The sequence below is a fragment of the Antedon bifida genome, chromosome 6 (genome assembly GCF_963402885.1).
Source record: "Antedon bifida chromosome 6, ecAntBifi1.1, whole genome shotgun sequence".
In the NCBI taxonomy this organism is placed as follows: domain Eukaryota; kingdom Metazoa; phylum Echinodermata; class Crinoidea; order Comatulida; family Antedonidae; genus Antedon; species Antedon bifida.
In genome coordinates, this window is record NC_136231.1 from 365,498 (window position 1) to 389,531 (window position 24,034).

General features: G+C 31.3%; 4 protein-coding genes across 8 annotated transcripts in view; all 4 read right to left on the bottom strand.

The window, feature by feature from the left end:
* LOC144845842 (hyalin-like) overlaps positions 1-12,352 on the bottom strand; it is a 30,823-nt gene extending 18,471 nt beyond the window's left edge. For 2 of the 4 annotated variants that reach the window (XR_013612600.1, XM_078703300.1), the window contains exons 1-12: positions 12,002-12,191; positions 11,211-11,345; positions 10,428-10,520; positions 9,638-9,826; positions 8,037-8,276; positions 7,291-7,527; positions 5,659-5,886; positions 5,208-5,444; positions 4,013-4,249; positions 3,111-3,353; positions 2,386-2,476; positions 1,048-1,274 (exon numbers count right to left, since the gene is read on the bottom strand). Coding sequence is in view for 3 of the 4 variants with exons in the window: in XM_078703300.1 (XP_078559426.1) it covers positions 1,085-1,274; positions 2,386-2,476; positions 3,111-3,353; positions 4,013-4,249; positions 5,208-5,444; positions 5,659-5,886; positions 7,291-7,527; positions 8,037-8,276; positions 9,638-9,826; positions 10,428-10,520; positions 11,211-11,345; positions 12,002-12,071 (2,190 nt within the window). In the remaining variant the exon portion in view is untranslated. Of the gene's footprint in view, positions 1-1,047; positions 1,275-2,385; positions 2,477-3,110; positions 3,354-4,012; positions 4,250-5,207; positions 5,445-5,658; positions 5,887-7,290; positions 7,528-8,036; positions 8,277-9,637; positions 9,827-10,427; positions 10,521-11,210; positions 11,346-12,001 lie in introns of those variants that run through there. The other 2 variants (XM_078703299.1, XM_078703301.1) reach the window with 2 other exon arrangements.
* Positions 12,353-12,377: 25 nt separating this feature from the next.
* LOC144845858 (deoxyribonuclease-1-like) lies at positions 12,378-17,505 on the bottom strand. Its single transcript, XM_078703329.1, has 9 exons — positions 16,846-17,505; positions 16,236-16,324; positions 15,470-15,553; positions 15,069-15,184; positions 14,629-14,741; positions 14,069-14,214; positions 13,301-13,397; positions 12,802-12,857; positions 12,378-12,615 (listed from the first exon to the last, which is right to left on the bottom strand). The coding sequence occupies exons 1-9, from the start codon at positions 17,002-17,004 to the stop codon at positions 12,558-12,560; spliced, it is 918 nt and encodes a 305-aa protein (XP_078559455.1). The 5' UTR covers positions 17,005-17,505; the 3' UTR covers positions 12,378-12,557.
* Positions 17,506-17,620: 115 nt separating this feature from the next.
* On the bottom strand, positions 17,621-20,457 carry LOC144844685 (D-beta-hydroxybutyrate dehydrogenase, mitochondrial-like). The gene is made up of 5 exons (XM_078701711.1): positions 19,885-20,457; positions 19,575-19,706; positions 18,796-18,948; positions 18,392-18,525; positions 17,621-18,221 (listed from the first exon to the last, which is right to left on the bottom strand). The coding sequence occupies exons 1-5, from the start codon at positions 20,150-20,152 to the stop codon at positions 17,844-17,846; spliced, it is 1,065 nt and encodes a 354-aa protein (XP_078557837.1). The 5' UTR covers positions 20,153-20,457; the 3' UTR covers positions 17,621-17,843.
* Positions 20,458-20,633: 176 nt separating this feature from the next.
* On the bottom strand, positions 20,634-23,763 carry LOC144844684 (D-beta-hydroxybutyrate dehydrogenase, mitochondrial-like). 2 transcript variants are annotated; one of them, XM_078701708.1, is made up of 5 exons: positions 23,456-23,763; positions 22,777-22,911; positions 22,228-22,380; positions 21,934-22,070; positions 20,635-21,546 (listed from the first exon to the last, which is right to left on the bottom strand). In XM_078701708.1, the coding sequence occupies exons 1-5, from the start codon at positions 23,721-23,723 to the stop codon at positions 21,157-21,159; spliced, it is 1,083 nt and encodes a 360-aa protein (XP_078557834.1). In that variant the 5' UTR covers positions 23,724-23,763; the 3' UTR covers positions 20,635-21,156. The 2 variants fall into 2 exon arrangements, with proteins under 2 accessions (XP_078557835.1, XP_078557834.1); XM_078701709.1 differs by lacking the exon at positions 22,777-22,911 and having other exon boundaries at positions 20,634-21,546.
* Between the last annotated feature and the right edge of the window lie 271 nt (positions 23,764-24,034).

The window sequence follows — 24,034 nt, forward strand, 5'->3', positions numbered from 1 at the left end:
AAAGGCTTTAAGAATTATATGTAAAACAAACTACTACCATCCATCTTTACCACTATTTATAAAAACTAATTCCCTTACCGTTTATGACCTATATAAAAAATGTGTTTCACTTTTTATGTTTAAATACAATAAAAATCAACTGCCATCAAATTTTCATTCTTTTTTTCAAACATATGACTCTATTCATGTACATGATACGAGAAACAAAAATAATTTGTATATCATCAAAAAGAACACAAACATGGGACAAAGGGGAATATCTTATGAAGGGCCAAGAATATGGAACAATATTATTAACGAAATTAGAATGAGTAATAATTTGTATAATTTCAAAAGGAAAATTAAAAGTTTATATATTATTGAATACAGGAACAATGTAAATAGGTGTTTATGTTATGAAAATTGTTTAATTTGTAATCGCATATAACTGAATTATCAATTGTTGTTTTTATAATAATTAATATCAATATTTTAAAATGTTAAAGTTTAAGTTGTTTCACTATTGAAAGGGGCGCCCAAATTAAAGCTTGCTTGCTGTGGCGTCCCTTTTCCACTTACCAACTTCTTTTCTTGCATTATATTATTTATGTTCATTATCAGTTGTATATTTACAGTATTATGCTACTCTGTATTTCGCTTTATTATTTGTGGAAATAAATATTATTATTATTATTAAAACCTCTTCTTGGTTTCTAGTCAATGTGAATGTTACTATTATGCTTGAAACATTGGGTATTTCTCTGGAGTTTATTCACTGGCAAGATGTTTATGTGAAAGGGTACATGAGTAGTCTAAGCTGTCTATCAAACCAGTCCAAATATGGTAGTGATATGAAGTTATTGTATCCATTACATTATGTGCACGTCACATTTTTATGTCACATAATGTTTGATACTATAGATAATTAACAGTTGTGTTAACAAAATATATTTATAAAAAAATGTCAATTATTTTGTTACCCATGTTTTTTATATTATTACATATTTTAGGATCATCGGACATATTATTAACAACATTTTAAGCATGATATTATGTGTTTATACTTACTGTACTTGACTTCTAGTAACCATGGCTACATTTTGATTTACGGATTTTCATAAATATCATCCTGTTGTGTCTCCTTCACAACATAGGCATTGCCAGTGGGCATCACATAGTTTTCATACAAATCATCATCTACTTGTTTACTTGTTGTTGCCATGGCAGCATTGTTGTAAGTAGTCATATTCATCTGTTTGGAATTATCCATGTTTTTCTTCTTAGAAAAATACAATCTATAATAAAAGTAAAGTTAGAAGATTGTGTTATAACAATATGACTTCTTCAAAGAAGTATGTATTCTTTTTTTTCTTTTTTTTTTCTTTGTTATGTCATTCAATTAAAGGATCATATTTATCAAAGGATCAAATAAAGCATAATATTAATATGAGTTTTCAGTATGGCCTACAATTGTGTCAACTTTTCATAATATTACAATTTTGTAATGCAATATGAGGTTTTGACTACTATACAAACGGATAAAAAAGGGTATGTATATATTCATAGCACTGATACTTAACACAATCCAGTTGAATGAACAAATGTGGGCCTTTTATTTTTTAATTTGTAATTTCTTTATTGTATTAATTTCATCATTTACACTACTATAACTACTATTGTTAAATATCTGTGAAAGGTAGATAAAATTTCAAAAAGAAATACTAATAAGCTAATAAGTCTTCACCATTGAGTGCTTATTATACACCTGAATTGATCTAAAAGTGCAATATGTTAGTGCAAAAGTGAAGTTACTATCTACAAGGCAGATTCAGGTAGCATATGATTTGCATATATGAATCATATGATATTATTTCAACATCCAAAGAAGAAAAAAATTAGGCCTCACATTCTTTTGTGTGATTGATTTAATATAGTTTTGTGTCAAACAATTTATATATTATTCAGAAACTTCACTCTGTCGAAGCATTACTACAGTATTAAGGGTAGTTGCAATTAAACAGGATAAAAATAGTTTTTAAAAATGTTCTTCCTTAACCAATTTCAGTACCAAAAAGAAGTCTCTATGTCTAGCATACAGGTATCTACTTGTAATTTGTTGCTAGTGATAGGAGTGACTACACTAAAGATTGATAGCATAATTATTCTAAAATATATCTTTCATAGTTCACCATAGCAAAATAAGTAGATTATAGATATTTTAAACCCAAATGCCTTAAAAGTGTTGCGTTATTATCTGCTCTGGATATGGACAGTTTTCCATAGGTAATTAATACAGTCAATGTATAGTATGTTTATGTGATAATAAATCATTTAGGAGTAGAAGCAGAAATAGGGAGGAGTAGTAGCAACACATATATTTTTAGGCTATAAGTACAAAAACAAAACCTGTAATAAAAGACCAAAACTGGAGACATCACCAAAATGATGATAACAAGAACAAATATTACTGCTATCAGGTAACCTGGTATTGAATAACCTTTAAAATGAAATTAAATATTCATTATAAAAATACGACTATTTTACATCAAGTCTCCATTAATCACTATCACATAGTACCATATACAAGAGCAATGAGAGAGTTACAACCTCCGCCAGGGTTAAAAGTTTAAACGCATCAAAAATCGTGATCCAAATCCAAATCCTGTCAAAATTAATGGATTCTACACGCTTAAAGTGCACAGTGCATATGCAAAATTCTGAAACATGCTCTACTTTTCTCAAACATTAATTTTGTCCATTTTTACACATGCATATTATGTGCATGTTATATGTGCTACAGATTTTTTTCAATTCTTGTATGATATACAGCATAAACCGATGTATGTAATTTGATGTAATCTTGCTGAAAAATAAACAACATCACAACACACAAACAGTCAGACAAATAAACAAGGGTGAAAATAATAATAATAAAGGGAGGTAATAAAAGCAAATCTAACAGTATGTATATGACAGTAAACACACAAACTGTAGTAAAATGTCTACAGACAAAAATATCTTAAACAAACTGTTCACATTCATACAAAGATTGAAATATGTACTGTACATCACGCACAAGCTAGATTAAACTGTAATATGCATTTGAAACTTTATTTTCAAAACAGTCTTACCATTAACAGTAACTTTAAACCCACAGCTTCCTGTATTACCAGCACTATCAGTAGCAGAGCAAGTAACATCAGTTGAACCAATATTAAATGATGAACCAGAAGATGGAGTACAAGTAGCTGATAGACCAGTATCAACATTGTCACGGACTGGTAAAAAAATCTCATTCCAAGTGACTGTAAGTTTGTCTGAAACTGTATATACTTCAATATCATCTTGGCAGTTCACTGTTGGGTCACCAGAATCTACAAACAAATGTATAGTATACTGTACTGTATGTAGAATTGATTGTACAGTAGTTTCAAATTTTAAGAGACATACGAGAAATATACACAAAATGGACTTTGGGTATTACATGATTTATCATGAGAATGATCATCCTTTTGTGTACCAGTTTGAACATTACCCAAAATGCAGTCTGTTTAGGGTGGTCAAACCTTCAAAATGCTAGAGTAGTTGACACAAGGTCAACTGCAATCAATCTATTAACAGCTAAAGTTGCACAATGATGGTTCAATGGCATTTCAACAAATCTATAGGGTATTTTTTGTTTGTTTTTTAAAGTTTTAATTTCATACTAACAAGTTTTGCCTCTTTCATCATAATCATAAAAAACAAGACTTAAAATCAGAAATCGTCACGGTTAACCGTTATTTGGATGCTGCATTTCACCGGTCATTTGACATTTTTCATGTCTGCTAATAATATATTCTATGTTACAAATAATTTTTCTAAATTCATCTGAAATTGCTCTGCTAATCAGGGAGATGTAAAAATAGATCTCGCTGATACTAACATAGCCTAGATACTTTGGTTGAAATGTGCCCTGGATCAAAACAGTTTGATTAATATTATACCACACTTTAGGTAGAGATGAGATGTCTACAAAAACAAGAACACTTACCATTGACAGTAACATTAAATTCACAGCTTCCTATGTTACCAGCAGTATCCGTAACAGAACAAGTAACATCAGTTGAACCAATATTAAATGATGAACCAGAAAGTGGAGTACAAGTAGCTGATAGACCAGGATCAACATTGTCACTAACTGAGGGGTCATCCCAGGTCACCGTAGTGTTTCCTGCATCTGTGTCTTTGTTAATATTAGCAGGGCAGGTCACAATGGGGTCATAAATATCTACATGAAATATTGTGCAAATTAATGTATTAAAAAATGTATTTTTAGAGTACTCAATACCAGAGTCAATTAAGAGTTTGACATTGGAGGATTAGAAGCCATTTCATACAAAATAAAAGTCATGTGCATCGGTAATGGTTATTTAATTCTATGTTGTGATGTGAGCCTCCATCAATGTCTCATTTGTGACAATTTGTCCATTATTTATACTATTAATCTTAGCTTTTCAATCTATTAACAATTTTATCCTCAACATTTTAAACAAAATTATTATGAACATGACAAGTTTATGGAATGTGAAAAACTGTTTATATTGTGATATAAGTGAAATCTGAAATCTAAATCAATCAGTGTAAATTCATAATTTTCTTAGACAGGTTATTTTTGCTGCATCGAAAATTTACTAATTATCATTGTTAAATGAGCAAGTAAGTGTGAGAATATACATATTAGGAAAAGTGTTATGTTGTCTCATAAACTTTCATTGAACTGAATGTTGTTATACTCTTATACTTCTGTTAATTTTTAATTTTTATACAGTATTTGAATATTTGTTATCATACTTGTACAGTACTATAGTGGCAAAAGTGCAAAGTTGGAATCGGGTGGTTATAATATTTTGATTCTACAAACTGACCTCAAGTCAAATGCTACAGTAATTTTCTGCAGGCCTACAATAAAATTATCCCACTTTATCAAGGATCAATGATTTTGAGGGCTTAAAAATAAAGTGCTGAATATAACTTAATGTTCTACCTATTGTGGCCTATTTTCAAAAACAAAAAGCGCCTTCCACCCCTTTCTTCACTTCGGTCCGCCTATATTCAATGATTGTTTCCATTCATAGAAAATAATGACTAAATAAAGATAGTCAGATAAATAGGTTGATAGAGATGTGACTAATTGCATAGTTTTAACATAGTGTTGATAATATATACTTGATAATATAAATACTTACCAATGACAATAACTTTAAAATTACAACTTCCAACATTACCATCAGTATCAGTAACAGAACAAGTAACATGAGTTGAACCAGCATTAAATAATGAACCAGAAGATGGAGTACAAGTAGCTGACAGACCAGTATCAGCATTGTCAATGACAGAGGGATCATCCCAGGTCACTGTAACTTGGGTTGAGTCTGTGAATCTAGCTGGGTCATCAGGGCATACAACATTGGGGTTCCTATTTTCTAAAAAAAGTTGTTGAAACATGGCAATTATGGTTGATGTTTAGCTCATGATGATTACAATTTACTCCTTTCAATGTATATTAACTATAAAAAAAGCTAATTATAATAAAGATGTTTTGAAAGATCAAACAAAAAATACTGCAGTTTGGATCTACCCTGTGAATTTAGAAAAGTCATTACATATCAACTATCAAACACAGCATACTGTACTTACGATTAACAGTAACTTGAAATCTACATATTCCTGTATTATCATTCCAATCTCTAACAGTACAAGTAACATCAGTGGAACCAACATTAAAGAAGGAGCCAGATGGTGGATCACAAGTAGCTGGCTGGTCAGAATTACGGACTGAGGGGTCATTCCAGGTCACTGACGTTTGGTCTGTAGTTGTATCTTCTTCTATGTCATTAGGGCAGGTCACTGTGGGTGCACTATTATCTGCAAACAAAGAATCACCAATTATAGATCTAAATTTGTAATGTAGAAATATAACTAGTGTAAATACCACAATTTATTTCAACATTCTATTCACAATATTAAACCAGATCAGGTATATAAATAAGCCAAATACAGAATAGAAGTAATGAATGAGTTGAAGAGTGAAATTTTTTTTTTTTTTTCTCAATTCAATGAATACAAAACATTCATTTTTGTTAATTATGTGAATAACTTGAGTTTAGGGCCTACAACATAGACTTGTGTGAGGGCAGATTTAGCATTAGGAAAAATTGTGAGAGAGATACTGATCTTATTCTGTTTTTCTTAATAATTCCACTCATCATATATCAGTCTCCAAAAATTCTAGTAATTTATGATCTATTCATGAGTGCCATTTGAATGGCTGAGCAAATAAGTAACGCTATAGGATTTTGGCCATGGAATAGATGATTATCAATCACATTTTTGTCACCAGCCTACGTGTAACCAAAAATGTAAAATTATTTTAAAAATAATATTATATATTCATTGTCATCATTATATTATATAAATTTTATTAAAGAGTTTTGGACCAAAATAAGTATTGTTTAAAAGGTAACAATCACAGAGAATGGTCTTTTAGAAGTATGATCGTTAGAACAAGAAATGTCTTAAGAGATTATATGAATTTACATTAGCAGCATTTACCATCTATAAACAAAAGGTAGTGGCTGATGCTACAAATAGTGGATATTGTGATTTATGGTTATCCTTCAAAAGAAGTATTCTAATAAGAATAAAATGTGACATTCATTATGAAAGAGAGAAAGGTAAACAAAATGGAAAAAAATTTGAATATTATTACAAAATTTGTCAGTATTTAATAAGTTTTTAAAAATCACATGATAATAGATCGACATTTAAAATGTTCAGCTTCCGAGTTATATGTTTTACATTTTATATTTTTATCTTTTATTTATGTACAATGTATAGTATTGACGATGTACATACTTATTTTATTATATTTGTAAGAATGAAACTAATATATATTTAAAAAAGCATATAAGAAATGAAACAAAAACAGCAATTTCGGTAGCAAACAAACGTTTAAAATACAGTATGTTTACAAGGTTAAAACATAAATGTCTTTTTTTCTCTGTATATGTACTGAAAAGGCAATAAAGGTGAGTGTATCTCACAAAAAAAAAAAACAAATGCAAACAAATTACCAAATAGCATGTGATAATTCACCAATCAAATAGCAAGAATTATTTAACTGACAACAAATGTAAAATAGTGACAATGTTTTAAAAGTTAGCTAAAGATGAATAAAACATTCAATCATGACTTACAACTCTTTAATATTAATTTGTAAGTTATTGAGGTTACCATACTGTAGTTGCATGAGTATTTTTATTTACTTACCATATAAATATATGGTAAATTCACAGCTTCCTGTGTTTCCAGCGCTATCAGTAGCAGTACAAGTTACATTAGTGGAAGCACCTTGAAATGATGAACCAGAAGGTGGAGTACAATTAGCTGACAGACCAGTATCAACATTGTCACTGACTGAGGGGTCATTGTAATATACTGTAGTAATGCCTGTACTTGTGTATACCTGTCTATCACCAGGACAAACAATAGTTGGGCTCTCATCATCTAGTATAGTAAAAATGAATAATTATAAAAATAAATAAAATATATTTGTGTACTGTATTATAACTTTTATGATTTAATAGTTCGCTCAACTAGTGTGCCATTCAGTTTAAACAAAAACTACTGTAAAATACTTATTTAGATAGGGGAAAATAAACATAACCTTCATGCAAAGATATATACTTTGATGTGTTTAATTTAAGGTGTGGCTTCATGCACAAAATTTCTGTTGTTTTCTTTTTGCTTTAGCAATCTCTTTGTGACCATTATATTAGGAAAGTGGGTGCCTGTTTCATTGTTTTGTGTAAATAATTACATTAAGAGAGTAGCTTCTTCTTCTTAAAAAACATCCATTGAGATAAGCTGACTCAATCTTCATTTACATTTGTAAACCTCTTTGAGGCCATTAAAATCTTTTTAAACTTTACTGAATATTCATACACAGTTTGCTGCAACTTGTGTATGTGTTTAATGTAAATAGGGACTGTTCTGTAGGTTCAAGCAATACATACCTACTGATATTAATTGTAGGATAAAAGTACAAAAAACAGTAATGCCAGTGCTATCAGTGGTAGCACAAGTTACAGAATTAGAGTCATCAGTAAAGTATGAACCAGATGGTGGAGTACAGGTGGCTGTCAGGCCAGTGTCAACATCATCAGTTGCTGTTGGTGGATCCCAAGTCACTTGGATGGAGGAGGATGTTCTTACAACAGAAATATCCGGACAAGTCAATACTGGTGATAAAGGAGCTATAAGAAAGAAGAACATATCTGTTGTATACTATAAAAAATCATCATTATGGCCGGGTATCTAGTATACTCTGGTGACTTATTTCTGATTAAATCATTAGTCTGTACATGTTTTTTATTACTCAAAATCTTGAGTGTTGGAAGTGTGTATTGACCTACTATATACTGCGACGACAGGGGGGGTCGCAAGACTATCTTAAAGGCCCATTTACACTAGGGCGATAACGATCGACGATAAATAAATAAACATGCATTTTTCTTGGATAAAACGAAAGAAATTAGAATAGTTTTCGTTCTAGAACTACAGGATAATCATGTATGCTATATTTGATAAAAATAATATTTTTGAAAATCCAATCAAATGACGTCATGATCAATAAAACAATAAAATCGTTGTATTGTAATGATATTATTGCTCTTACTAATCATGACGTCATTTGTGTGTGTGTGCGTGTGGAAATATTATTTTCATCAAAGGCAGCATAGATGATAATCCTATAGTTCTAGGATGAAAACTTTTTAAAATTCTTTTGTTTTAGGTATGAAAAATGCATATTTATCTATTTATCGTCGATCGTTATCGCCCTAGTGTAAATGGTCCTTAAGAGGGTTGTCTAAGAATAACAAGGTTGTAGATACTGAGTATTTATTATGCTGAATGACACCCCTAGCTAAACCTTTAGTTCACTGGAAATTACACTTTTTAGCATGCTAGCAAACAGCAATACGATCGTACCCTATTTTTTCTGCCAGTAAAACTTGCGCGACTAAAATAAATTTTTTCCATTTTTTCGTTAAATGCAAACATCAGAGAAAGTTCCCAATGAAGGTACTTCCGGTACGGTAATAAATTATAATGACTATAACCTAATAATGCAAATTAAGTAATTAATAATAAAGTTAGACAAAAAATGAAGTTTCTTCTATAAATATCGAGTAAAACGTTAATTTGCAAAAAGAAGCAAAAACACTGTTATTTCAGATAAGTTCTAAACATCCGTAATTACTATGGAAATTTGGCCTAATATTACGGATGTAAATGAAGATAGGGATAGGGTACACGGAAGGGTACTACTACACGGAAATACAAAATTATGAAAAATGGCCTTAAATTTTAGAAAACTCCTGGTGTAAAACTAATCTAATCATTTGCTGTGCGCAATATATGGCATTCACGTGGCATTTTAAGTGCGGATATAAAAGTGACGAGTTCAAATCTAGTTTATATCTTCTTTTAAATTTTCTAAATACCTTTTTATAGCTTTTGATGTTAAATTTTCAATTTTAGAATTGTCTTCGCCACTGCCAATTATGATTTTAATAAATTTAAATGGACTGATAAAATAGTTTTATTAATTTACTTCCATATACACGGCCTTCACAAACAACGATCTCATTACTTCTCCTTTGAAATAGAATGACAAAGCGTCCAATTACATCTGGGTACCATCTGTAATAATTACTTAAACCAATGGATCCAAGTTGGTTACTGGCATCTAAAGATGAATCTGTACTATTAACAACGTACACCTCCATACCAAAATTAGATACTAAAAGAAAAATAAGACTTTCAAGTTAAATCAACTAGTGTAGTAATAATCAATAGGTCATGTTTAACATTTAAGATTAAAATTAAACCAAGTGAAAGTTAGATGATAATTTTTTATTGCATTTCACACTGGCCTCAGTTGGCAAACAATCGCTTTGACTGAAGATCCATGCTACACAATGGGATAAAACACAACCATCAAGAAACATTAAGATGTTGAGGAAAAGGCCTTTGTGATAAATATCTATTTGACATTGTCGTTTATACAATTTTCAACCCCACCTCAAAATTATCCACTCAAAACTATAAACAGTTAACATAATCAATAAACAATAAATGTTCTTGTTTTTAACTTCAAACATGCACTAATATTCTGTACTGTAAGTTTTTTCAGAAAGAAACAATATCAACAAATCAGAATACTTGAATACTGTTTTGTACATTTTTCCAAAGATACTTTCTTAAAGTCTCCAAAACAGGTTTCTTCTTTTCATATTAATTTTTTTCAAACATAGTTTTCAAAGAACCAGATATTTAGTGGCACATCAAAGTGTACAGTTTTGAAACAGTTGACAGAAAAAGTTAAAATATCAATGTTATACCTTCAAATCCATAAGCTGTATAAATACGAACAGAGGTGATGCTGTGCAGATCACCTAAATCAACATACCAATAAGGGTTCTGGTTTCCTGAAACTAAAAATAACAAACAATTCTCAATTCTTTGTAATTATTAATTAAACAATTAAAGTGTTTAATCCACAATTAATTGAAAGTACATTTTCTAAAATCTGTTTAATTACTCTTGAACAACCATTTACATCGTTTTATGCCTGTGTAAACATAAACTTGGCATAAAACTACATAGTAGAGGGATTCAGATACAATTCTTCTCCTTTGTTGGATATGATTTATTATAACATTTTTTATAATTCTACAACCCCAATTAATGAAGATGAACCATACTTAATAAAAAAAGAATTATTATTTGACTTTATAGAATTGAACTTTAATTTGAAGGAAAATACAAACAAACTAAAAGACTGATTAAAGAATAAGATCACAAAGAGTTTAACATGTTCCCCAACAAAAACCAACAAGTCGTTTGATGCTACAAAAGGAAGAAGACATTTATTTTAGCAGCCCAAAAATGTTTGTTACAAATAAGTCTACACTATCAAACTAGTTTGAAAAAAAAGTGTGATGTACCCAAATATGGTAGTGATATGCCCAAATATGGTAGTGATAGGCCCAAATGTGATAGTGATATGACATCATCGTGTCCATATGGGCATGTCACATTTTTTTGTCACATAAAGTTTGAAAGACAGAGCTTAACTGTAAATAATCAAAATTTAAGGTGAGCTATACTCAGATTGCACTTACCAACTGTACGTGAACATGAACCATAGTTGAAATCCCCATTACTGTTACCATCAACAGCTAAACCAGCATCATATGATATACCATCAGAGGAATAAGTTGTACTCTGGTATGCAGGCTTGCCAGTTGACACATAGCCTTTTACAAAATAAAAACACAATCCCAAACTGACACTGCATACAATGTTAACAATTTACATTATAATTTTAAATTATTGAAACATTATGTATTTGAAATGAAAGATTATATATGAACAAACAGACTAGTTAAAGGGCTTTACAATATTTTCAATATTGTACATTGTCTTAAAATGCATAATCTAAATTGTATAACATAAATATTTTGTTAAGAGAACCAACATATCTGCTAAAGTAATAATGCAGATTTGTGGATAATGAGACTGTCCAAATCTTAAACAACATGTAAAAAACAAATTGGCACTGATTTATGCATGTTTTTACTCATTTATTTGTTGCAGTGATTTTTCTTGTCTTAATAAATTTCTTTATTAATAATTATACCAATCACATTTTTTAAATTTAATTCTATACAAATGCATTCTTCTAATATTTCTTCGTAATATTTTATATAAAATGAAATTCTTCAAAACAAATAAATCCATCCATGATGGATTTGAACAGTAAGGCCTATCTATCTTTTCTTACAACTAGGTATACTGAATGAATGTGTCCCGCTAAGTCATGTACTCAGCCTAGCCTGTTAAAAGAGACTAAGCAAACAAGTTTAGGCCCTTTAATATCATGGTTACCATTCCCTTTAGTAGCCCTACTCACTCCTAGGCGTTCTCTGCGATGAACATATGAAGAAGCATTGTAGAAATAACAAAATCAGCGTTAACATCATCCTTCTTTATTAAACAATGTTTTTTAATAATATTTTTATTAGGCCGTATGCCTGCTACCATTATCGAAAGTTATTTCCTTGTAGCAAAGAATATATTCTTTGCTTGTAGTGAGAAAGTTATTTCCTTGTAGTGGTATACTTCCGCCCTCATAAGTTCAAAAAGTATGGCGCGCCAAGCTGTCATTTATTCAAGCAATAGAGATATCTTAGTTAATAGAGATATCTTAGTTTTAAATAGAGATATCTCTATTAATAGAGATATCTTAGTTTTAAACTAAGATATCTTTATTTCCGAATAAAGTACCCTACACCGCGTATAATAATAATCAACTTTATTAAAACTATATAGTTTCTGTTTATTGTATCAACAGATACACGTTTAGCAAAGCGTCTAAAATTTTAAGTCAAATGACAATGCATGCCGGCACTCCTTCATGTTTCTAATTCTAATAATTTTGCTTTTGAAATGTACAGTCGTTGTTGACATCAGGGAAATTCCTCGAGTAAATCCTCAAGAAATCGTGTTTCTGCTTCTTCAAGTAATCTAAAAATATGAAAAAGTAGAATAGATTGTTATCGTATTTCTAAATGTTCTTAATGATTGATAAACGCCTAAAGTGAAAGTGTAGTGTGTTAAAAGAATTTAAAAATGTCTCTAATGATTTACGAGCGTTATTTTCTTTTAAGAGGGACAAAGAATAGATATAATTATCAAATACATTTCACTTACTTGGTATCCTCCAAAAGCTGAAATTCAATGGGAAAGTGGTCGCTAACATCCTTGGTCTGAAATAAGAATTATTTCAAAATGAGTAAAATGTATATTATAAATGAAGAATGGTCTAAAATGTGTTATCAAACGTCTATATATTGTAGGAAAATCTCATTTTTTTTGTATTCCAAAAAGTGGAAGCTGGTGATTTAAGTTTTACGGATACGCGTAACCGGATCGAGTGCACATGATAATTTATGTTATTGCTTGCAATATGGATTTCACTAGATCTCGCTTCCAACATTGAGGTAAATTTTAATATTGTCAGTATAGGCCAATAAATATAGTACATTATTCCACCTTCAACATAAACTAAACAATTTAATAGGAAAAACATTTCCTTTCGATCGGTTCCAGTTTTAATGTTTTTTTTGTTTGCATTTCTAAATAAGAATCATTAAGGTGTATGCCTAAGAACATTGGTCTTTAGCTGGAAAGATAATTCGAGAGAACTTACAAATTCATAGTCAAGAGCGTAAATAGCACTAAAATAGAAAACGTTAGCTGAACATGGTTTAATGCTTTTTGAGAGGAGTTTACCAGCTATAACAAATCTGAAAATAAATAGAAAACATTTAGGAAATACATTATAACGCACGATGATGTACAAGGCTTTGGATGTTTGTGTTTTCCTTTCGCAACCCGCGAGCTTCGTAAAAGGTATGTATGAAATAACCTTCCAATATCACTGCAAGAAGCGACCTCTTACAATGCGTTTAAATATAAGTACAAAACACAACAAAAATGATGTATCTAATAGAAAATTCAAATTGGGAACCTGTGTATCTTGCGATGTATTTAATTAACTATTTATTATTATAAATTATTTATCTGCTTTCTAAATGAAATTGTATTTGTATGTCTTTCTTTAATCTAAAAAAAGAACAAAAAAATATGTTAACCATAATTTTTGTAACTTTTGTAATTTTTCTCTATTCACTATTATGCATGTATTTCTTTAATCATGGACCATTTGTAAGAACAGTATTTTAATGAAAATGTCATCCATATAAAATAAGTTTATAAATAAATAAATAAAAAAAATATTAAGTTTTATCGACTTTCTAAAATTTATTAAAAGTATTATTACTGCACGTAGCATATGATAGTATTTGAGTATTTATATATTTTGTATACATTGTATTTTTTAATTTCTCTATTTATTATAATTAAAAGTAAAAAAAATACATTGAGATTTGCCTATAAACCTAATTTAAGTGTTTACCTATCGTAAGCGCATTGAGAAGGTGAAACATTTGTATCTGCGTCATCGTCAATAAGCCAAGTAAATCTATTGTTCTTTAAGCGATTGTCTTTCCAATCTCTGACATACGTACACCCCGCATTCAAGTCACCTGCTATTATAACATCCTATTTAATAATAATGATATTGACAATAATATTAGTTTGAAATGATACTTCATAATCAATTCCATAATGATAATATCCATTTATATGTTTTCGTCAGTATTTACAATGTTCTAACAAGTAGACAATTTTATTGTGTACAATTGATAGCCGACAATATTCTAACAAATACTTTTTTTAGTATGGACAATTGAGACCTGTATTTGGTGCAGTTTATATATAGATGCTTTAAATAGATAATAGGCCTATATGTGGAAACAAATGTAGTGAATAGATATGAAGTCATCTTAGTTCATTTTGTATCGTTTTGCAAAGCGTGAGCTTTTTATTTAGAACCCAATAAACACATGTACGTGAACCGACCTCCTGCAAAGGTCTGAATTTGGTTATTTTTCGACCCATGAATAAAGATCTTACCTTTAGTCTCCACTTCTTTGTTATATCGTCATAAACATCTGCCAAACTGTCAATTTCTTCAAATGCTTTAGTTGGTTTCGTGTGAACTCCAACCACAGCAAAGTCTTTTACAACTAAAAATAACAAACTGATTTAATTATGCCTAGCAAGATTGTTTTAATCCATAGTTATTGTTTTGTTTGCAGTGAGTACGATAATAAACTAACTTTACGATAAAAACCAACTTAGTTGGATAATTATTAAGAATGAATAAAGGTATATAACTGTTACGTCATGTCTGGTGACGTCATTTGATTTGATTATTTTTATTAGAAATAGCAAAAATGGAAAGAATGAAAACTTTTCTTATTTCTTTTGTTTTATATTAGAAAAATTTATTTTTATATAATTTATCGTCGATCGTTATCGTCCTAAAGTAAATTTTAAATGTGGATCCTTACTTGTCCATGGAGATTTAAAACGAACTATAAACGGTTCGCGCTCAAATGTATCCACCTGAAGTTCTTCGTCACCGTCGTCGTATTCGTATGAATCAGTCACCTCAAAATAATAGGACCTGCAATTGATAAATAGAGAAAAGGAAATTTGTTTTCTTATATTACCACTTCTTAAGCCTCCACTAGGCGAATTTGTTCACGAGAATCAAAAGCGGCAGCTTACGCATGTGTATAGAGGGATTTTGAAGATGGAAACATGAATACGCATGCGTACTAAGCTGACGCTTTCGATTCGCGCGAACATTCGTCTAGTGAAAAATCATCTTTACTGATTATATGAATATTTACACAGTACCGATACATTGTTGTATAGTAAAGAGAAATAGCCAACTAATTACGCTTACTTATAGAAATATGCATATTGTTCTTTGGATGACGTCCTTCCAACTCTGCTGCTTATTATCATGCTGTATTCATCTGAAGAATAACTGCAGGTTGCAAAAAAATACATTTTAACAAATAGAATATTTTTAATATATATACTGTACATTAATAATCAATTAATTCAGTTTGTAAGTAATGGTACATGTGAGTGAAATGTGAAAAAGCATCTCTAAAATATCATGTTAAAAGTAGATATTCTACAGTGGTGAAATGGTCGTATTAGAAAAACACTAGATTAGTCAAATTTGCTAATCTAGCGGGTTTTTTTAACATTTGAAATAAAAATGACACAAGTTTCATTCAGTTTTGTCCTTAAAAAAAATAGTTTGCCATAGCTTCCTTAAGGTCCATTTACACTAGGCAAGTGGAGATTGACGGTAACAGATATAAATATGCATGTTTCTTTCAGAAAACAAAGAAATTACAAAAGTTTTCATCATATGTAGAACTGTAGGATTTATGCTGTCTTTGATAAAAATATGTTCACACCTCCAACGACGATACAACGATGTTATTGTTCTTGTTGATCATGAGGTGTCGTCATTTGATTGGATTTTAAACAATATTATTTTTATCAAAGATAAACAATAAAATGGTTATTCTATAGTTCTACAATACATTTTGTTTTATGTAATAAAATGTATATTTATCTAGTTATCGTCGATAGTCATCGTGCTAGTGTGTAGCAGCCTTGTTGTACAGAAATGTATTGGAATAAAACAATACCTGTTTAATGATTGAAGTAGTTCCTCAATGGCTGTACCAGATTTGTCACGGATTTCCTGAATTAGAACTAAGTCATAACGTTTTAGGATCTATAACATAAAATAATAATAATATACATTTTAAAAATGTATTATGAACCTAAACATTTTGCAAAAATACTATTTTCTAAGTTTCAATCGTGATGTTGTCAAACACTGGAATTAGTTACTGTAGCATTTCAGACGTCATAATCATAATCAGTAGGCCTATACTCTGCATAATTTATACTGTATATTCAGTGTGTGTATTAGGCTTAATACCAGGGAAGAGCTATACACTAGCCTTGATAATATGTACTATATTCTTCGTTTTAAGCAAGGGCTTATGGTTAGGTAATTTGAAATCGGTAGAAAAGTATAATATGCATTGTTGAATCTTATTTGCTTCCGTAGGCCTAATAATATTTCAACGCAATCTGAAATGTTATGAGTGTGCAAGCGTTTTCTTGGTTCTTTATTGGTATAAATTATATTAACATGGAACTACAAGTAACCATCATCATTCACGAACAATTATGTTGTTAAAAGACAACTATAACTGGTGAACTTAAACCAGAAGACTCAAGTCTTACCTCTACAAGTTGTTCCACTACGTCTGGTTTGCCAATTTTTGCTTTTCCAAATAGCTTTATATTAAACGCTCCAATCCTTAGTGATTTAGCAAACGTAATTGTCGTATGGAAGGTAAATAATATACCAATTAGAAGTAGTATTTTGGTTGAAGATACCATTGTGATAGGCCTAAATTTCCAAAGGTACTACTCTCAAACAGATACTTGCCACTGTAAGTACTTCAATCATATACGCGCTACCGTTTTATAGCCTAATTTCGGGCCAACCCAATGACAATGCATGAATAGATTGTTTTTACCAATGCGAAAGTAAGTACTGGGAGTACAATCAAAAGAACCTTTATTATTCAAATGCTTTCACCCATCTCATTAACTTCCGATTCTTTGAAAGAGTTTTACTCTAAAGAATAGCCTAATAAAATACAGTTATTGTTTAAATATTCATGGCGAAATCAATAATAGTGTGTGGATTGTTTAGTAAAAGCATACTTTCTTATAATCAATGCTCATGGTTGATCCATGGCTTATATACCTCCATGGTTGATCTCGCTCTAGCATTCCCTGATTACTGCAACAGGATTAGATTGTCAGTTGTAGCGATACCATGACCAAAGGAGTGCCACGAGCCTAAAGGAACCCACTGTTTCAAAGGAATGATTATTTTTTTCATAGTTATCGCTATTGGATGTAAATAAATATTTAAGTTCCAGAAGAAGGTGTTCCTTTAGAAACAACATGTTTAAGCACGTTTTTTCTTTAAAAAAAAATGTTTAAGCATGTTTACACACTCCCTGGTTAAAGTAATATTTTATTTGGTGAGAACACATTCTTATAGTTATATTATTTCGGACACCTACATTTAGAACGGTCAAATAAGAAGAAAAAAACATCAACAGTATAAACATTTAAAATTATATGTACAGTATAAAAAAATAAGAGTAAAACAGTAGAGGAAAAATAAGGGGAAAAACTAAGTACCATAATAGTGCACTATTAAATCAATGCGCCTTAAGAAAGGCAGGAAGAGGTAACGCCATCATTAATTGAATGAACTGACGATCACTTATCCACGATGGAAGCACTCTCATACAATAAATGGGAAAATACGTCATGTACAAACCACCGACGAGGTAGCGATGACGTGGTGTTCTTGATGTTATACTATCAACCATACTATCCACGACTGGTGTTGCATCTCCATAGCAATATTCTCGGTCTTTCTTGTAGAAGTCGGATATTCCATCCTGATGTTCTTTTCCATAATCGTGCTTAACATCTTCTGGAACGTTTTTCCATAATTCTTCAGAAATGCGATCAACGTAGTTAAGTCCTATATTAGTTGCCTTTCCGTATTGACCAGGTTCAATGAGACATACCTGATAATAATATTTTTAATATTAATTTTAATAGTTTTAGAATTAATCAATTTCAATATTCATGTCAATAATATAGCATTTATTATTCGTGTGTATTACACTTCCGTACTTGATATATGATTATTTTGTTATCTGCTGCTAAATGTAAAGGATATACCGTATATGCCTACCTTTACGCCCCATGGACTCATCTCGTAGCGTAATGTATCGTTAAAACATTCAATCGCGTACTTGGTCATACAGTAGGCACCATTTCCTGGAATTGTACACAATCCTGAGATACTTCCAACGTTAACAACACGACCTACACGACCAATTATAAAGAAGAAAATATTCTTTAAAATGTCATTATTGTAAACAGGATGTGTGCTATCGATTACATTGCATATTGCATGCTTACCAATTTCCATGACTTTAGAGTTTAATATAATATTATATTTGGACAGTTTATGAGAAAGGTATTATTAAACATCTAGAACTCAATATAACTTCATCTGTCGTCATCGCATTATGTATCAACCTCATTATTATCATTAATTTTGGAACTATTTACTTTCTGAGTATTTAGGCCTACCTTTGCATCGCCGTATCATTGGTAGAAATGCCTTAGTAACTCTAATCATTCCGTATACATTAACTTCAGCAATGCGTTTGATCGTCTCTATTTGTATTATTTCAATTTCTCCGTACGTCCATATACCGGCATTATTTACGATGGCCCACAAACCTTGGGTTAAACATTATCAGCAAACAATTACTCATGAATAATCATTAACACTTTCATAATGTTATAAAAACATTTCTTTAGTTATGATGCGTTAGCCAAACTCACATTTTTTTCAAATGAAAAGAAAAAAGCTCACTGGATCACAGTATCTCCTGGTTTGCATACGTTTTGGCGAGAAAAGCAGCACTGTAGGAAGGGAACTTAGGGACGAGGAAAACATATTCTATCATTGGCTCTTGAGCCTAATGTTGACCAATAGTCGACATTATGTCTATTCGGTCACATAGGATAACAGCAAAAACTCACCAATATCGTTACGAAATGAATAGGTTAAGGAATGGATACGTAAGGAATGAATATGTTAAGAAATGAATATGCTAAGAAATGAATATGTTAAGAAATGAATATGTTAAGAAATGAATATGCTAAGAAATGAATATGCTAAGAAATGAATATGCTAAGAAATGAATATGCTAAGAAATGAATATGAAATGAATATGAAAATGAATGTGTTAAGAAATGGATATGATAGGAAATGAAAATGAATATATGTTACGAAATGACTATTTTATGAAATGTTTTTATGAAATGAATATATATTAGTAATAAAAGAAAAAAAAACTTACCAACATCTTGAGGAAGTGACTTCTGTATCGTTTCTTTAGCAGCCAACACAGATTCTTCAGATGTGATATCACATTCAACTATTGTCAGCCGACTCGTTGATGAAGTTTTCAGTAATCTAGCGTGTTTATGCTCTAAGCAATTGAATGTAGACTTATTTAGTAAAAGAGGTCTCATGCATTTCAATGTATCTATAAGAGCGTATTATATCCACTGTTGACACTGGGGATGCAGTTGGCACAAACAAATATTCGGTAAAAGCCAGAAATCACTAGATAATTAATACGACCGATACATGTTAGTTGTACTTACCCGGGAATAAGCAACCTGCATATACAAGATAGCCAAGTTGATCTAATCTCAGAGCCAGGCTGTGACCAAAGCCTGTATCACAACCCGTTATAAACACTGCCTTGTTGTTAGGACTGAGTCTCCCTCTCGGTAATGCTTTGGATCCTATGTAAATACCAATACTTATAAATGCAACTGCTATAATATATTCTGTTAAAATAAAGCAACAGTATCCTAAAAGTAAGCAGAACACCATCAATGAAATATAAGTTGAATTTCCAACAGCCATTGTGAATACAGAACTTCAGCCCGGGTCTAAAATAGACTTTATGTACATAAGTAAGCGGCCGTTGAGTACAAACGTGATTGATAAATATTAATAATATAATTTATTTTTGTCAATAGGTTGTGCTTACATTTTGATAACATTGTATGTTGTGTTGGCCTCTATCAGTGCACACAGCAACAATGATTGAGCTCCGGCTAGAACAAGACACAAAGGTGATTTGATATTTAAAAATCAATCCGTTGAAGGCAACAATTGATATCGATTATTTTTTAAAGATAACTGACAAGTTGAACCATGTCCCTTTGTAGTTTCCAAATTAATTTATTTAGTGGGAATATTCCAGTAAATCAAATTTACGATGATTGAAAACTTTTTAAACAATTTCCTTTTTATCACTGATTGAATCGCGAGAGTAAACTTGTTCTCTTCAATTCACGTTTACTCGAGCTTTAGCTGACTCCACAAGTTTTTAACAAGAAATAGGCTTATTTCTTACAAAAAACGCCTCTCGACTTTTTGCCGTAACACTTTTAATTATTGTTCTCTCTTCATAAAATGATGCCTTTTTATTGATATTCTATTCAATAATTTTAGAAATAATGAGTTATTATCAATTATTTTTGTTTAACAATCAGTAGTAAACATTTTAACATAAACATAAATATAGTCTTAAATGAGTCCTAAACTAAACTATAGTACTGTACATATTCCGGGGTAGAGCCGTTACTCTCAAGGCCGTATTGACCCACCATCTTTTCCGAAACGTGCTTTGGGGTTTGCGCAAGCCAAGTCCGAGTTTCCAAATACCCATTTTTCAGCCGTAGTCCTAATGCTTCCGTCCTATAATTGCCTAACGGCGCGGCGCGAACAACTATAAAGCTTCCGAGCATGTGATGATATTACCGCACTCCTCGAACAATCGCTATGTCGTATGTCTAATGTATCTTTTCTATTCTTTTAAAATTCTCGATAATTAATAAATTTCAATCCATAATATCAAAATGTTATTTATTGATGTAACGTTTGAGATAGGCTGGTAGAGGTACCATATAATTCATTATTCCAATGTATTGATGATCACCTAACCACGATGGAATTAATTCCATTGCATATACTTGTAAATACGTCATTATCAAACCGCCAACGAGGTAGCGATGACGTGGTGTTCTTGATGTTACACTATCAACCATACTATCCACGACTGGTGTTGCATCTCCATAGCAATATTCTCGACCTTTCTTGTAGATGTTTGTAATTCCGTCTTGATGTTCTTTTCCATAATCTTTCTTAACATCTTCTGGAACGTTTTTCCATATCTCTTCAGATATATTCTCAATATTGTTAATTCCTATATTAGTAGATTTTCCGTACTGACCAGGTTCAATGAGGCATACCTATTATTAATAAGTAAAAACAAAAACAAGCCACGTTTCAATGATTAGGCCTATAATTAGGTTTAACTTCATCACAGTAAGAGCTTGGTTGTGATGCGATATTTGTTCCAATTCTATTAATCTTTGTTCAAACCAGCATACGAACCTTTAAGCCCTGTCTATACTATCAAACTAGTTTGACAAAAAGTGTGATGTGCCCAAATATGGTGGTGATATGATGTCATTGTGTCCATATACGGACACATCACATTTTGTTGTATTGTATTTAGTTTTTGTTTCGTGTTTTAGTTAAAGTTAATGTTTTATTTAAATATATATATTTAATACCGTATCTTTGATAGCATTTTAATGAATAAAGGAATATTTGAAAACTTATAAGAATATTACCTTTACGCCCCATGGACTCATCTCGTAGCGTAATGTATCGTTAAAACATTCAATAGCGTACTTGGTCATACAGTAGGCACCGCCACCTGGAATTGCAGATATCCGTCCCCCAAGGCTCCCGACGTTGACAATACGACCTATAAAATTATGGGAATATTGAATATTAAATTCAGTACTGCATCTATATTATCTATTTATATATTTTTATAGAAAGATCGTATAATTTCAAATGTGCATATTTCTATTTTGTTCGAAATAGCAACCGTGGAGTACATTGTATACAAGTAGTATTACCTTTACATCTTCGTATTATCGGTAGAAATGCCTTAGTAACCCTAATCGTTCCGTATACATTAACTTCAGCAATGCGTTTGATCGTCTCCATCTGTGTTATCTCAATTTCTCCGTACGTCCATACACCGGCATTATTTACGATCGCCCACAAACCTTTAAAAAGTACAATTTATTTGAACTTTGACTCTTAGATACATTGCAATAATGTTAATTAAGAATTAGAAAGAATGTAATAGCCAAAGCTAGCGTACCATCTAATTAATTAATTTGCATGGAGGCCTATTTGAATATAAGATGCACGACTAATCTACCCATACGCATAGGCCTGCCTTTAAAACCAGTAAAATATATATACTGCTCAGATAGACGTATTCAAATAATTCTTTTGCCTATTAATATTGGGAAATCTTTTTAACGTTAAATGATAATATTCGTTCAATGTCACAGTGAGGGTGATATATACATATACGGTTCTGTTCTTCTACTAGAGCATGAAAGGTTTTGCTTAATGATACTGACAAACCAATACGGTTCAAGAGAGTTACTTACAGAAACCTTTAGGAAGTGACTTCTGTATCGTTTCTTTAGCAGCCAACACAGATTCTTCAGATGTGATATCACATGCAACTATTGTCAGACGATCGGTAGTTGATGATGTGCTCAGTAATTTTGCGTTTTCACGATCTAAACAAACCCAATAATCTGAGTATGGTATGTTGAGCCGTGGAATGTGCAAAAAGTCACATTTGTGCAAACAACCATTGTGTAAACATTTTGCACTCAAATGTGCAAACAACCACATTTGTGCAAACATGTCACCCTCAAATGTGCAAATCTGCAGAAATGTATAATCCACTAATGTGCAAAGATCATGCCATTAAATGTAAAAAGGATCATAATTTCTTAATTCTACTTAATGTGCAAACCATTCAACAGGGTACTTAATGGATACTGTCGTACTAATTTTAAAGTGCTGTATGCACATGGTCTTAGACCTGTATGCATGGTCTCTGTTAAATATTAAGAGTATAGGCTTTATTGGGAAACAATTGTTCAGTGCTTTAAAAATACTTTAAATACGCCACATAAGCCTAAATTTTCTTTCCGGATCATGTCCTACTGATACAGTAGGCCTACAGTGCCCCATGCAATCCAGGCTCACGTACCGGTACCTGTTTACAGAATGCAAGGCATTGTCGTTTATGATTAATATTGTAGCATTACTTACCCGGGAATAAGCAACCTGCATATACAAGATAGCCAAGTTGATCTAATCTCAGAGCTAGACTGTGACCAAAGCCTGTATCACACCCCGTTATAAACACTGCCTTGTTGTTAGGACTGAGCCTCCCTCTCGGTAATGCTTTGGATCCTATGTAAATACCAACAATCATCAAAACAATTGCTACAATATATTCTGTTAAGATAAAGCAACAGTATCCTAAAATTAAGCAGAACATCATTAATGAAATGTAAGTTGAATTTCCGACAGCCATGATTGAATTTCCGACTTCAGCAAATATCCAGTAGACCCTTATCTACAGACTATTGAATGTCGTAATATAATACAGCACTGTAAATAAAACATTGTATTGAGTATGCCCCAGAAACTATACGCAACAAATCTTTGCTATTCACCACAATTAATCAACCTTAAATTGGTTTAAGGGCATTTAAAAACTGAACACCATTCAGTCTTAAATGCTCTTAAAAACCACAATTTACCATATAGTGCCATCGTATACTCATCAATAATTATCTGCTTAAATTGTTAATATGTATGTGTATGTTATGGCATATCTATATA